This window comes from Agelaius phoeniceus, chromosome 2, assembly GCF_051311805.1.
Source record: "Agelaius phoeniceus isolate bAgePho1 chromosome 2, bAgePho1.hap1, whole genome shotgun sequence".
Lineage (NCBI taxonomy): Eukaryota > Metazoa > Chordata > Aves > Passeriformes > Icteridae > Agelaius > Agelaius phoeniceus.
Window position 1 is genome coordinate 27,814,357 of NC_135266.1, and position 15,983 is coordinate 27,830,339.

Below are 15,983 nucleotides of genomic sequence, written 5' to 3' on the forward strand. Positions count from 1 at the left end.
AACCATGAAGGGAAATAAGCCTTTTCCTTCATGATGCTTATTTCATAGAATCATAAAATCATTTAGGTTGGGAATGACCCTTAAAATAATCAAGTCCAAATATTAAAGAGCAAAGTTCATTACATCGATCAAGTTAAATTGATTTTAAGGGATTTGAATTTTATCACAGCTTATGTAAGTTCAGCTACAGTTCAAGCTCCCATTGAAAAAAAACCCACATGGAATAAAAAGATTCAACAGCACTGCATTAGTAGCTTAGCCAAAGAATATGTAAAAACATGTAGGCAAATATGTGCTGAAATGAAGGGAAATGTTTTGATACCTTCAGGCACCATTATTATTAGATACAAATGCCAATGAGCATGTCAAAACCAGGTAGACAATATCAGGTATACTATAAAATGTTTGGATTTGAATGTCTCAGTTTAAACAGTGGAACAAGGAGGACAGCAGGAAACCTTGCTCCTTTCTTTTCACTGGGCCTAAGACAAAACCAAGTGAGTAGCACAAAATACTACCCAGAAAGTAAGTATTTGTGCATAGACAGAAAATACAGAAATGTGGTTCAAGATCACCTGTTGTATAATATGAAATGACAAGAATCTAATACAATATAAACATAATAAATACTTTTGCAACTGGCAGGATGGGGATCTAATAAAACATTTCACTAGATATTTATGGTTAGAAGAAAATTCCTGTGCCAAACCTGAATTGCACCTAATAGGAACAGAAAGACATTAACTCAGTACAGACCTTTTCAGAAGTCTCTGTCAGAAATTTATCAAGTGCTAGTCCAGTGTAATACTCTAAAACAGATTACTTTTTAATTAAAAAAAATAATAATTGAGAGATACAGGGCTATTACTTTCTCAAGGAGTAATGGAAATTACTCATTCATTGTGAATTGTGCTTGCTTCCTGCATGATAAAATCCTTTCCAAACAGAAAAAAAAAACTGAAAGCTTCCTGTTCTGTTTAAACAGGTGGTCCACTGGGGGATGCTTAGGTTTGCTTGGATTTCAAAGCCACCATATGTTGATCTGAACAGACCAAACAGGTTTTCTTCCCCTCTTTGTTTGCATCAGGCAGGTTGGTTTCCATTCAGTCTTGTTTCTATTTTCAACCTCTGCTCCTTTGTGCTGCCCTTTGTGGATGACCCAGCAGTTATGATCACAGAAAGCCTTGAGCTTCTGTAACAAATCTTACAGTACATAGTTTAGAAGCAAGCGTTTCACTGTTGTGTGCTGAAGGTCCACAAGGTGAATGGCCCTGCATAAAACCTCTCACTGTGAAATAACCTCCATCTTACCTGCATGTTTTTAGCTAACTTAAGTGGAAAGTCATGCACAAAAACTGAGACTTTAGAGATTGTTTCTCTAAGGCAGCTTTTGGTAAAAACCATTTTAAGAAAACATTTGAGAATGGAAACAAACATGAACATCTCTTCTGCCATTAGTAGAGGACTGTGCACTGCTACCTATAGAGAAATTCTTCAATAGCAGCTCTAGGGAATACACATCTTCCAGGTGGGGGAGTAGAAGCAGACCAGAATTGCTACCACTTCACACCCAACAGCAAAGAACAGAGAACTCTACTGGAATCTGCTTGTGCTAATTTTTGTTTAGATTGAGTGCATAAAAAAACTTGCTAAAATGATGCTACTGAGCAAACTGGAACACAAATCAAATACACCACACCCATAGTTTCTGTGCAACATTAGGCATGCAGGTCTCAGGAATCCAAACTATCATTTCTAACACAGGCTCAAGAGGACATCCACAAAACCCCTGCTATGCTGTGCAGACTCTAGGAAGTGGAAGGGCACCACTTGTGCCTGTGAGTGACTTGGCTCCAGTGCCACAGCAGAGTGAGCTGTGCTGAAGGGGAGGCTTGCAAAAGCAGCCCAGAGATCAGTCCTGCAGCACAGGAGACCTGACCAGTTCCACCCCCACCCGTGGAACACAATGTGAAGGCTTATCATGGCAGTGTTTGACAGCAAGTGTGATAAGCAGCTTAATGACTAACTGGGGGAACCCTACAAGGCTTGCTATAGGCAGGGGAACAATATTTGCCTTCCTAATTGCTAAGAGCTGGAAATCATTTCCAAGAAATAGTAGCTTAGCTAAACCAGGCACAGAGTAAATACAAGCTCATGCTGGGCAACCAACAATGCCTGTGTTTACCCACAGAACCTGCTCCAGAAAAACACATTACCTGGCCACACCTCCAAACACATCCATCTTCTCAAAAAGTGCATTAAGCCAGTCTAAGGAAGATGTCCTTTCTGCCCATCTTCTCCAGTCTCAGTTTTTCCTGACAGTGATGCAGATTATCTCAAGTCCTCTGAGCACTGTCAGGCACTCCTGACGACTCACCAACCTAAGCCCACCTTCTACCTGCTCAGGGCTTTCCTTCCTCTCACAGAATCACAGAATGGGTCAGGTTGGAGGTGGGGTCATCTGCTCCAACCTCCCTCTTCAAGCAAGGTCATCCTAGAACACACTGCACAGAACTGCACCCAGATAATTCTTAAGTATCTCGAGTGAGGGAGACTTCACAACATCTCTGGGCAACCTGTACCAGTGCACAGTAAAGAAGTTCTTCCCCATTATTAGGTGGAACTTCCTATGCATCAATTTCTGCCCATTACCTCTTGTCCTATTGCTTGGCACCACCAAGCAGAGCCTGGCTTCCTCCTCTGACACCCTCCCTTCAGATAATTATATACATTGAGGAGGTTCTCTCTCAGTCGTCTCTTCTTGAGTTTGAACAGGCCCAGTACCCTCAGCCTATCCAACGTTATTTTACCCCTGTAATAATTGTGGCAAGAAGTATCTATACTTAACTGAAACTTTCCACTTTCCATGTAACATTTCTCAGGCTACCCAGCCTGAAAAAAAACCCCTAGCAACATTAACCAAAACATGTTTAGCACACAGTGTTATTTTAATTCCTGGGACAATCTAATGGCACTCACTTCTGCCTTACCGTCTTTGAGAGCAGCATGTTTCAGTAAGAGAGTGCTCAAAGACCAATCCTCATGAATATGTATGTTAACAAGGTAGCAGTAGGAAGCAAAATGCCTACATCCAGTGTATCTAAGCACCACTAGGATACTTGCCTCTGCCATGGAGATTCAGGTATGGCCACCCATGAGCAACACAGAGAGATTGTAATATTCCTGAACTATGTCTAAAAGTAGGGCTTTCTTTCTGCCGTAGTCTCCTCTAGAAGATACAGGCTGCCTAGAGCATGATTTCCCAAACTTTTATCTTTAAGGACCATTCCACTTTCTGAAAGAGGTCCCTGGAATGACTCATCATTTTTCGAGTCAAAAAAAGAATGAATAAAGCATTCATTATTAAGAGAAAATACATTTTATTAGTTTAAGACAATTTTATGAACATAATTACAAATATTTTAGTTTTGAAACGTTCCTATCACTTTACATTTGCCTCAGGTTTTAACGTGTCAGTATGGACTCTTTCCCAAGTCAGCTCAGTATATATCAACAATTGTAATGCAACTTGTTAAGTATCTAGGGGGGTGTTCTTTTGTTTCTATTTAATTAATTCTGCCTTGCAGCTCAGCTTTTGATGTCTTATGGAACACTAGAGGCTAATTTACTACAATTTGTGTAACACTATCCCTAGAGCCTTTTGATCCTCAAACAAGGTGAGAAAAAGCAAATCCCCAGGAATCCCCTTAGCCAGTCTCTTTTGCAATCCACACTCCTCCCTCAGCCTCTCCTCATCACCGCATAACACGGCTCTGTAAAATTAGAAATGCTTCTATGGAAGATAAACTATTGTGCTCTTGCCAAAGGATGACACCTGTATGTGAGATCACAGAATTGTTCTTTTTACACTCTGCTCATTTTCCTTTTCAGATCATCATGTGACACAAATCCTGTAACTGCTACCCTAAGATGGATTATAAACTACAGGGCCTTATCTCTCTGACAGTAATTCCCTGTCTCACACCATCTATTGTTCCCTATACTAATCACTTTGTATTTTATGGACCAGTCTAGAGCTTTCATTACGACTTTGTGCTGAGCCACATTCTGAATTCCCACGATAGGGGAACGTAAAAGAAAATGAAACCTATTCCAAAATACCCTCCTAAGCTGAGGCAAATCAACCTGGAGTGAGAAATATTAATGTGATCAGGTCTTAACCCCTGAAAGTGTGTTAAGAACTGATAATTTTGAATGGTCTAGATTGTTAAACTTAAAGAGTTGATCTTACACTGACCCTGTCTGGATCACAGCATGCTCACACACAGATCATCCCTTTTCCAAACTGGACTCATTTAACTCAGCAATAAACCTCCTATGGACCACAGGATGTTGGGATTTCCCTCTATATGACTTTCTTCTCTAAGAAGAATGTTTCCTGTGTATTTCTGGTATGATACATTAGATTCACAAGTTTCAGGGGAAAAAAAATGCACTGTGAAAAAGATCTCCAGGCATTTTTCTCTCAGTGCTGACAACACTGAGGTGCACATTTAAAGAACATTATATACACTGATGTCCTCCAAATTAGCACAGAAATGCTCCTGTTCTTTTTCTCCCTTTCCTGGGCAGACTCTTTCAGAGACCAGGTCCTCCCATGGGACTTCTTAAGCTCTCCACCTGCCTGTAGCTACTTTTGCTATGGGAATGAAGGCTGAAGAGGGGGTCTGGGGACAGGAGGGCTCCTCTGCCCCCCTTACCTCATAGAAGAGCCCTTCGGGGAACTGCTGGAAGCACTGGGCGCAGACGAAGCACTGCTCGTGGTACAGCTCACCATTGCTGTTGACGATTTTCTCAGCAGGGGCAAAGCCCCCCCTGCAGCGCTCGCAGATGGCGTTGGCAAGAGCGTTGGCCATGTTGCTGTCATTCAAAAGGAAAAGAAAAAAAAGAAAATTAGCCAAAATAGACAACCACACTCATTGGTCATGGGTCTTCCCCCCACCCCTCACCAGGCCAAACTGCATCACCCTAATGCTAAGCTGCTCAACACAAGTTTTTCAATGAACTTCATGGCTTGTGTCACCTCCTCAGAAATAAAGCTACCACTTCTCCCTGCTCCCTAACTCTTTAGAAACAAAATCCCACTCTAATTAACTGAAAACCCCAAACAGAAATGTTGTCAATACAGACACATTTACAGGCTTTTTTATGATGAAAAAAGACAGGCAATTCAAAGTACTATAAAAATTATGATATATATTAATATTACTGAAAATAAGGGCAAATATTAATGACGGAGGACTGGCATCACACAAGAAAACATAAAAGATTTATTGTAAACCAATTCTAATATATACATATATAAATATATAAATTCTAAAATGTACATATATAACAGTATTAGTTCAGAGCTCTAAATAAACAATGTGAAAGAGTGTGCAGGATTTGGTGTGGCAGATATTAATGAAAAACAGAGTAGTTAAATAATTATCCTTTATATGAGCTCTGCATACCTTGAAGTAATTTTACAAATTTAGTTTGAAGTCGTGGGATTTTTGATTGGTTTATTAAAGTTTATCTCAGGGAGTTCAGCTCATCATTGCCAATCCACTCCAGGGCCAAGGGGGAGGGTGGATTCCCAGCTCTGGCTGCCCCACTGTGACCAACACACAGGCCAACACAAGCTGGCAAACCCATGCCAGGGATGCAAAGAAATATTGAAGTAGCAACCTTGGTTGCTTCTCAAAGGCACAGGACCAAAACAATGACAGAGTGATAGCTGTCCAGAAGATATTACAGCTGTGCTTCAATTAATTAAAGCCAGAAAAAGGCTCTTTTGATTTTTCCTTTGCAAACATTTTGTAACTCATATGTAGACTCTCAAAGCTCTGCCTTTCAGGATCATCCCACTGCCCTAGTATAACATGATAGCAGAGAGCAAATACAGGGCAATGGTCTGGTTTCATTACAATGTGATGTCAGCTGACAAAACCAATGACTCAAAATTTATCTGGAAGGTTATTAGACAAGTGACATTATTTGAAACACATGTGCATGCATGCACATATTTTGATACAGCTATCATGCTGTGCCTGTAAGTGCAAAGCCCACAGTCCTCTGCAAGATGCCAAGCCTTCCTTCTTATCCCTTCAAGGAGATAAGACCTCTGGGCTCCCAGTACGTTCAATAGGAATTGAATTCATTCCTTGCACACCATCCAAGGGAGCAAGCAAACACCTAGCACGTGGTTCAAAATGGAATGTGCTTTATCTATTTCTTACTCTGTCTCACAGAAGAGCCCTACACAAGGTCACATCTGACATGTTATTATTAGCTGGCACTTTTTTTTCTCTTCCTTTTGATCTTTGCAGATGAGGAAAATGGCAACTGCAATCCAAATATCCACTGCCCTCAAGGGAAATGAGTGGGCAAATTTCATATGAAGATCAGATGCAGGATGGTCTAACCCATACATAACAGACAGACCTATGGACAAACTGCAGTGACTATACATATAAACTGTGATCAACTATAAAGCTCGCCAATGGTCTTCATGGACTGTGTATGCTTTCTGTGGGGCAAAACCTCAGTCCATTTCCCCATCCTCCTTATCAATCTCAATGAAGAATAATCACAAGAGAAACTGGGATCTTTCATCATCACTTCAACAGTGCTCTAGCATTAAGGATGCTAAGCACTGCTGTACGTAAAGTATAATCCAAGAAAAAACATGATACAAAGTTCAAGACCAAATAAAAACAGTTTACCTCTTCAGGAAAAAGTGCTTCACTTTGAAACACATCATATATGTAAAACTAGTGAAGTATGTAATACTCCTGCATTAATGAAGCAGTTTATCCATTTGCCCAGAATAAATGGCAAACAACCTGAAGGCAGAGAGACAACTTTAAAAATTCCAACACCATTTTTACTGCTGGTAAAAGTTTCTGATGCAATTAATGATGAAATTTAAAGTAACAATTCAAATTTTAGTTGACAGTTACAACTGGCAATGTTTCAAGCAGAACAGTGGCAAAGGTTGGATGAGAGAACAGCTTGCACAGCCTGAGCCCCAGATAATAAAATACATTATGTACAATAAACCAGTAATGTCACTGCAGTTACACCCCAAAGCTGAACAGTAATGTCACTGCAGTTACACCCCAAAGCTGAACAGAACAAACTTACAATTTTGCATAAAAGTCACAAAACTCTTTGTAGAGTTTTATTTCACTGTGCCTACGTTGCAGTTTTGACACCGGTTTCTCGCCTTCATTTCCCGCGGAGTTGTGAGCATTGGGAGCGACCTTGTACGCAACCTCTTCATCCTCTGGGATGGGGAAGGGCTGAGCTCTGCGCTGGAAGTCCATCTCGCTCTGACTGCTTTCCCAGGTGTATATATTCTATCCTTACACTGCAAAGAAGCTGTAGGCAAAGTCTGCAAAACAATATGCTGGACTTCCCCTTGTTCCCAGCGAAGTGATTTACTTTCACGGCTCGTGTCATGTAGCTGGAGCTACTCAGCACCCTGCTAGAGCTTCAAGTTAAAAGTTCAGCGGCAGGGCTGCGAGCCTGTCACGCTGAGATTTACTGAGGCTGGCTGTGCACAGAGGAGAACACTCCCCTGCCAAGCTCTCATGTAAACTCGGATACTGGAAAGGGTCCTTGCTGCTGGCTCCTGACAGAAGCTGCCCAGGAGAGCTGTGGTGTGAGTAACCCATGTGAGCAAATAAATTCACCACCAAACTTGGCTGCAGCTTCTTTCTGCTGAGGGGGCATGGAGGCAGAGTCCAACAATATTTTACCATGGGAAAACCAACAGTGGAAAGCAGGAACAGAAGACTCCTGTCTCCAGGTAAATATTGCTTTAATGCCCATAGTGTGTTAATTACATTGTAAAAATGGCCTTTAATGCTCCACTTGTGTCTTCTAAGTCATACGTGTTGAATTTATCTATTTATTGTCTTTCCTCCTGTCAGTACTTCAGACAAGGGGTAGGTACAGGCAGATGGTTTAATTTCTGTTTTGTTTCTCAGGCCATTAACAAAACTGGCAGGCATGCCATAATGGACACTATATGGAGGAAAACCAAACCTTTATTTCCAGTGATGTGCTGCATTTAGAACAACTATCCAATGTAAGAACACTAACTGAAGCAAGATTTGCAGCTAATAATTCAGACTCCTTCAAGCTCTCCCTCTTTGAAGCACAGTGCTTGTGGGATACTCAGCTTCCAGCACTTCTTAACTGCAGAAAAGGAAGGCTTTTGGGAAGCCCTCTGGAGTAACTAACTTTTGTGTTGAACTGTCTCAGCCTTGTTAGCAATCAGTTGAACTGCAGAACTGCATGCACTTTGTGCTCGTGACACACAGCACACTGGTAGCTGAAGAATCTGCTAGTCAGTGAGGGGGCATGAGGAAGCAGAGGATGACACGAAGGAGATGAGTAACAGGAACAAATAGAGAAACTAGAACTAAGATCAGAGAATAACAAAATCATTTAGATTGAAAAAGACCTCAAGACCACAGAGTACAACCATTAATCTAATATTGCTATGTTCACCATAAATCATGTCCCCAAGTGCCACATTTACATATCTTTTAAATACCTTCAGGGATGGTGATGCTAACACTTCCTTGGGCAGTCTGTTCCAGTGTTTGACAACATTTCCGTGAAGAAATTTGTCCTGATCTCAAATCTAAACCTCCCCTGGCACAACTTGAGGCCATTTCCTCTTGTACTGTCACAGGATATGACAGAATGTCCAGTCAAGGCTACAATTTCTTAATATACCTGCGCCTTCCCTAGGACCTACCACAGAGGGTCTGGCTGCTGATGGTTTTTGGCCATATCTCTCACCACCAGCTAGGACAGCTTGTTCAGCAAGCATACAGCAGCCACACGCCACTCTCCATGCAGGCCTGAGCTTGTCAGCAGCCACCTTCCTGCAGCTCAGCCAACACAGTCCTATGCTGCTGCTTCTGCTGACAAATTTGTAGAATGGGTTGGGTCAGTGTCTTTCCTTCACTTCACTTTCCTTCACAGTGTCTTCCCCTCAACAAGGAGCAACCCCCTAGGCAAGCTATTTCCCTGCGTAGGTGGAACTCAGGCAGCATGACCCTCCTTATTTGCCTGTCTGTAGGTGTGATTATTCACCCTATGCCAGAGCTACCAGGAGTCAAGCTCTAACAGGCTAAGGAGGCTGCACCCTCACCACTGACACAGCCTGGCTGCAGCTCAAGCCCTATTTTTATCTGTCATGGGGCAAGCTGCAGATGAAGCAATTACCAGGTTGTAGCCTAAGGCCACAAAGATCTTGCCAGAGCACTACTGCACTCCTGGAATAAAAGGTTTCTGCATTCTCTGAAACATGAGTGATGAAAATGTGCAGTGTCTGCCAACAGACATGCAGGTATAGTGATGCCAGTTCTTCTTCTTCCTCTTGCTTCCCAACACTTTTGGCACAGGTCAGTGCTGAGCTTCTGTGGATATAAAAAACTTCAGTGAGACTGACTGCAGTGGACTGAAAATGCTGATTTATCCAGGATTAGTAAAGGTGCATGAAGCCACTAAGATAATAAACAGCAAGTCAGCCTATCTCTTCCTCTTATCACTATCTTCTCAACAATTTCCTGACTCTTTTCCTATATTTTGTCCCAGATCACAGACAATTCTCCTGGGAAGATGCTGCTGCAAATCAAAAGTGTCCTGTAGAGACTTTCTCCTGGTGGACTACCACAATTTTGCAGTAACCTGAAATCCACAGGTGACCAATGTGGTTGGAAGCCACTTCTGCTGCCTCATATCCTCTTTGGTCAATAAGATAACATTTGACTGCTTCTTCAGCTTGCTATTGTGCAGTCTTCTGCATGGCTGTAGCAAAACAAGTAGTGCAGCAAGTTAGTGCAGTAAGATGTCCATCCAAAAAGCCTGATTTTATCTTCCTAGGTTTTGTCAGGAAGAAGTCCTTCAAAGTAATAGGATTTCATATGTGCAATAAGCAGAAGCTGCCTGGTTCTCCAGTCATACTACTATTGCTGCTGGAGGAATGACTCCCAATTTTTTCCATTAAACAAGAAGGAGCTTGACAGGAGTTTAGAACAGTCCTTTATGCTACTGAAGCAAAACACAGCTTCTACTGTGGAGGTCTGGTAATCCACAAATCCAGAGCAGCTGGCCATCCTTCTCTTTTCTGACATTTTGTAGGAGGCATGCTGCCAAGATCTGAAATACATTGTTAAAAATACACTGCATTTTCATTAGGGAATTCTAGGTTACTCTGAGGTGAACCTGCCCATGGGGAGTGAGAAGTATGTAAGGGGTTGTTTTGCAGCAGCTTCCCAAGGGCATTCCTTGGGATATGGGACAAAACATAGCAAGCAGCCTGTTGTAATGCAGTGCTAGGGAGAAAAGAAGTTGAGTGTTTAACTAGAAAAGGTAGGTATGAAAGAAATAGACAGTCTCCTCTGGGCACACTGAGGATCCTATCAGAAGCCAAAACTGGCGGTAGGGAAGGTGCTGAAGGAAACGGCAGAAGAGGGAGGGAGAAGTGTTCCACTGCGGTTACCAGAAGGGCTTTGGTAAACAATAGCAAAACCAGGCACGCTGCCTGATCCCTGCTGAAGGATGACTGCCGCCTCACTCCACGCTGCTCTCTCTCTCTGCACAGCTTCCCAACCTGGCTGCCCATGCTGCCCGGCGCAGACAGGGACTCTTACAGAGACGGCTCGGTGGCCAGCCAAGCCCGCTGAGCATTCCACACGGCCACAAATAGCCGTGTGCGGAGCAGTCACGGCTCCAAAGAAGGTGCTTGGCAAAGGCAGCTGCTGCCGGGCCAGCTCTTGGTGCCACCGTGACATATCGCTGCCCGCCGGCGCTGCCGGGACACGGGGACAGGCGGGATGAGTAAGCACAGCGCGTCCCACCACCTCCCCCGCAGGTACCAGCGGCTTCATTTCAATGATGCAGTCACAGATGCTATTGCGGCGACTCTCACACGCAAAAAACAGAACACCTACAACAGAAGTTTGGCTGCAAAAGACGCGTGGGCTTGCAGTGCCCTGCTCTGATTTCTGCACCAACATTTTAAAGCACTAGTTGACCTTTTGTGGGGGTTTTTTATTGAAATTAAAAACACTCTTGGGATCTGGTTGCTGCAATTGTTTATCTCTTAAGCAATAAAATACTTTCCGTGTTAAGCTGGTCTCCTAAGGCATTTTGAAAAAAGTATGAATCTTTTATATCATTCAAATGCACATTTTACAGGTAGGATTTTCACATGTGCTCAGCACTGCTCTAACCACTTTTTCTATTAAAAACATGGAAAACCATTGTGAAACCACTGCAGTAAAAATCGGGTGAATTCTGAAAGTTCCTGAAAGTTTCATTCTTTAGTCTTCACCTCAAAATGCGTAATTAAGCTTATGTGGTGGGAGTTCAAACAGGGCAAACAAAAAGGCAATTCCAGTTGTTTCATATCCTCCAGTATAAATTTATTCTAGTATAAACATGTCCAAAAAAATGCTTTGGTCTCCACAAACAGAGAAGGTTCACATTCCATCTCTCCATAAGGAAGTCAATATAACTGGAACAGACAGGTAAGTAGCAGCTTCCCACACAATATTTATCAATCATTCAGGCACAGTGAAATATCAGCCTCTGACAGAATTTGTAGAAAGGGAGAGCAATATGCAACTACAGCATTTCCCTGTTATAAGTAATATTTCAGCAAAGTATTGCGTTTTCTTCCTGCTGGTTATGTCTATTACCAAATGAAGCCATGCTCTGTGTAAACCAAGTAATGACTTCTGTGTACAGATATTTGATACTCTTTAAAACACTCATCTCTTCCTCCCCCACTACTGTTTCTTTCAATCCTGTGCAGACAGGAAAAACAAAACAAACAGTATCATATATGAGAATCTCAGGAATTCCAATAATTTTGTGTTGCGACACAGAGACACAGCATATTATTGGTTATTCTTGAATTTTGCACCCTGTGTAGCCAACTGCATGCCTACTTCATTATGGTATCCAAATTCTGTATCCAAATTCCTCAAAATCTATAGAATTTGAGGATGCATTTGCACTGATGCATTTCATATAACACTTACATCCTCATTTCCAATTTAAGAATAATAAAAAAGGTCAGCCACTCAATAGTAGTGGCTGCACATCAAATGTCCCTGAGACACTCGCTGTGAAAAGAACCATCTTTTCAAGCCTGAAAAGAGAAGCTCAAGTCCACCAAGCTCCAAAAAATTGACAGGACAAGAAGAAACAACCTCAAGTTACATCAAGGGAGGTTTAGACTGAACACTAAATTATTTTTTTTTTTTTCATGCAAAGGGGTGTCAAGCATTTGGAACAAGCTGCCCAGAGAAGTGGAGTAGAGTCAACATCACTGAAACTATTTAAAAGACATGTAGATGTGGCACTTGGGGGACATAGCTTAGAGGTGGACTTGGCAGTGATGGGTTATTGGTTGGACTTGATAACCTTAAGAGGTTGTTACAGCCTAAATGATTCTGTGATTGTAAAATGATGCAGTAACATATTTCTCTTTAGGGTAATATTGGTTTCCTAGCACTAATATTCAGTTCATGTCATCTGTCACTGACATCCACCAAAAACCCTCCACTGAATCCTCAGTGTAATGGCAAATGCCAGCCTTTGATTCTGCCTGAGTCATCTGCCTGCACTATGTGGAACCAATGTTTTGACAAGCTGAACACCATGACCTGAGCAGTTCATCCAGGAGCTATAATTAATACTGTGACTCAATGTAACACCCCAGCAATCAGGAGAGACTTCTAGTACATCCCTGCAGCTCCTTGTAGGGCAGAGAGAACTGCAAAACCAGGCCTCCCACCCACAGCAACATCCTTATTATAGTCACATCTCCACTGGAGACACCGTGCTGAGGACTGACCTTCAGCTTTAGTAACCTGCACATCACACACATCTTTTATTATTACTTTATTACTATTAATCTACACTTTCAGCAACATAATCTCTTCTCACCTTCATTAGTTTCAGTTTCTATATGATGAAGTGCAAAGTTTTTCATTGCCTGAATTAATTAATTTTGAGCAGAAGGACAATGTGTTAGAGAAAACATCTCAGCTGTTGCTCTTCTCTCACACACATACCAATTTGTAATTATTAGTCACTCCAGGTTTCAGTTTCACATTTTTCTCTTCCTACATTCACTACAGCATCACCAGGCTTTAAAACCTGCAAAGGATGGCAGACAGCTAAGCCATCTGCAGTTAATACCACAGCATGAAATAATAATAGCCCTAATATTCAACTGCCAAGAGAACAACCAGAAGCAGTTTATGTTCCTAACACCCAAGAATGAGTAATGTGTCAACAAATAACACTAACACAAAATAGCATTTGGACTTCATTACAACAGTCTTAACATTTAGGGTAATGCAAACTAAAGGTCTTCATCTTGTACTTTACATTTATTAGCTATTCAATGCTGGTAGCACACTTGTCAAGTAAACATGAGTGAATTTCAGTAGCAGTTTGTGCAAAGGAAGACTTCTATGCATTTTTCTAGCAGAAGGTTTGGCAAGGTTTTTTTAAACCTTTTTGCCAGGTTTTTTTAAAGTAATGGTTTCTATCCCAACACCTGACTAATCCTCAATGAGCAAAGCAGCAGTGGACAGTTACAGTATCTATTATATCACTTATGAAGGAAGAAGATGCAGAAGTTACCCCTCACAAGAATATACTGCTGGCATCATCCAAAAGAACAGCAGGTTTTTTTGCTTGACAGAAGAGAAGTAAAGGAAAGAGGGAAGATGACAAGGGTTTGAGCTTACAATCAGAGGGGCTCAAGCCCTGCCAAGCCTCCTTCTGCTTTGCTACATATCCTGGTGTAATCTGAGGAGTAGCTTTAGAAAACATTTGAGTTTAAAACTACGCAATTACTTGTACATTTCAGGCAAAATTCATAACCTGCAACTTGGCAGCTGATGGAATTTTCCTATTCTGAAGCTGCACTTCTACAATGTCCTTTAAAAAGTATATATATGAGGACCATCTTTGCAATGTATCAGAAATATAAGGTATGTTTCACTTCAGTTTCTTAAGTCAGTGAGAAGAAATGTACAAAACAAAAACTGAAAAGCCAAATATTGTGCAGGACAAATAGCTTTCAATGCAAACTTCCCATACTGGAACAAGGGGACCAGCCAGGGCAGTTTTGAGGCATGACTGAGTGGTAGTCCAATAGCTGCATAGAAACAGAGTTCAAAAGGTAGACTCACCTTGGGATCAAGAACTTTATGGTCAATGAAGAGTGTGGCATGCATGGATTTCACATGCTAAAAAAGACAAACATCATTCCACCTCTGCTCTACCTTTGTCCACTCATTCCTTGCTGGAACAGCTTGAGTATTTTGAATCTTTAATTTAAAAAGGCACAAGCTGAGAAATGCTGCCAGGTATTGCTATCTGTGTCTGCCAGTATGTTACTTCCTTTGAGGCTAATAGTAAAAAGTTTTTAATTAATTTTTTTCCTAGCTCTATTATGCCAGGATAATATGCCAAAATAGGCAGCCAGAAACAGCAGAAGAGCTACAAGAAAATATGTCACAAAAGGCAGAACCCAAATTTCTTTTCCTGGAGAAAAAGCTCAGAAAAGTTCATCTATAAAGACACATCACAGGATGACTTAGAATCTGCTGGCAAAATTGAGCAATCATCAAAAAACACTGCCCACAGAGTATTATATATAAAAACATCATTTCAGAATTCTACCAGCAACTACCTAAAATGAGAATTTCTACAAAGCTGGACAATGGCAACCTAAAGCTGCTATGACAAATCAAGCAAGGAAAAAAAAATAACACAAAACTGTATGTACTACACCATCAGATAATACACATGACAATCAGAGCATTGAGTGACTTAATAAATGCCCTGAGAACGTTGGGTGCAAGGCAAGACCAGAGGAGTTAATTGAAGGAAAAAACACTGAGTGCCACAAACTCTGTAAGAAGTCCCTGAGCCACAGCAGGTGACAAGCTGGGGTTACTACCACGAGCAATCCCATAAAAGGCTCACTCTTTCCTTCTACCTCCCTCCACAGGCATTAGCCTTTGGCCATCCTCAGAGGCAGAATACTTGGCAGGCTGTTCCCATGCCTGGAGAGCATCATGTAAAAGGCTCATGGTCCTCTTGAGGACACTGTATCAGCTAGCTTCAGGTTTCCCAGAACAGCTCAGAGACCTCAGGAAAACCAAATAAAAAATATACAGAAAGGGCATCCAAACTTACAACCTTTTAAACTTTTCTCCCAAATACCTGCGAGTTAGTAATTTTTTATTAAGTGGTAACACTGGCATAATTTAGTTTTTCTCTTCTGTGTGTAAACTCACCTCAGTGGGACAGACTGCATTCAAAGGATAGCTTAATTGTAATGAAGAATAATAAGCAATCACAGAACATTTTTTTTAGAGAACACCTCTGATTAGGTATCATCAGGACACACAAAAACAAGAGCAAAAGAAAAGAAATGTACAATTTACCTTTACTCAGCTAATCCTGTAAATAAGAGCAGTGAAAATCCTAATTGCTATAATTAAAATCCTAATTGAAGCTTACATGTTACTAAAATTACTAAACTTACATTACTAAAATCATAGATTTAAGAGGAAAAGCAATTAGTGCTTTGGTTGATATTACACAAGCAGCTATCTCCAGTCATTTGGAGTCATGAGAGGTGATAGTCCGGGTGAGCAAGTCAAACAAAATCACTTAGTTGTTATGCAATGTAACAGACAAGGGGTGAGAGAGAAGGCAAGCAGAAAAGGGTGTGTTCCTCAGGAGTTATTTTAACCCCTAGAGCAATGAAAATACAGCACTAATCAACAGGAAAGCCTCTAGTCATGTGGATACCTCATACTAAGGCACAATGCAAATTCTAGGTATCCCAAAATTTAAATCTAACCATGAAGCATATTTTTGCTGGCTGTAAGTTACTCTAATTAATGGTACCAATTCAG

General features: G+C 41.3%; 1 protein-coding gene across 5 annotated transcripts in view; it reads right to left on the reverse strand.

The window, feature by feature from the left end:
• LIMS1 (LIM zinc finger domain containing 1) overlaps window positions 1–15,983 on the reverse strand; it is a 67,356-nt gene that overhangs the window by 12,005 nt on the left and 39,368 nt on the right. For 3 of the 5 annotated variants that reach the window (XM_077173367.1, XM_077173368.1, XM_054653201.2), the window contains exon 2: window positions 4,722–4,881. In XM_077173367.1, coding sequence (XP_077029482.1) covers window positions 4,722–4,881 — 160 coding nt within the window. Of the gene's footprint in view, window positions 1–4,721; window positions 4,882–7,149; window positions 8,981–15,983 lie in introns of those variants that run through there. The other 2 variants (XM_077173366.1, XM_054653194.2) reach the window with 2 other exon arrangements.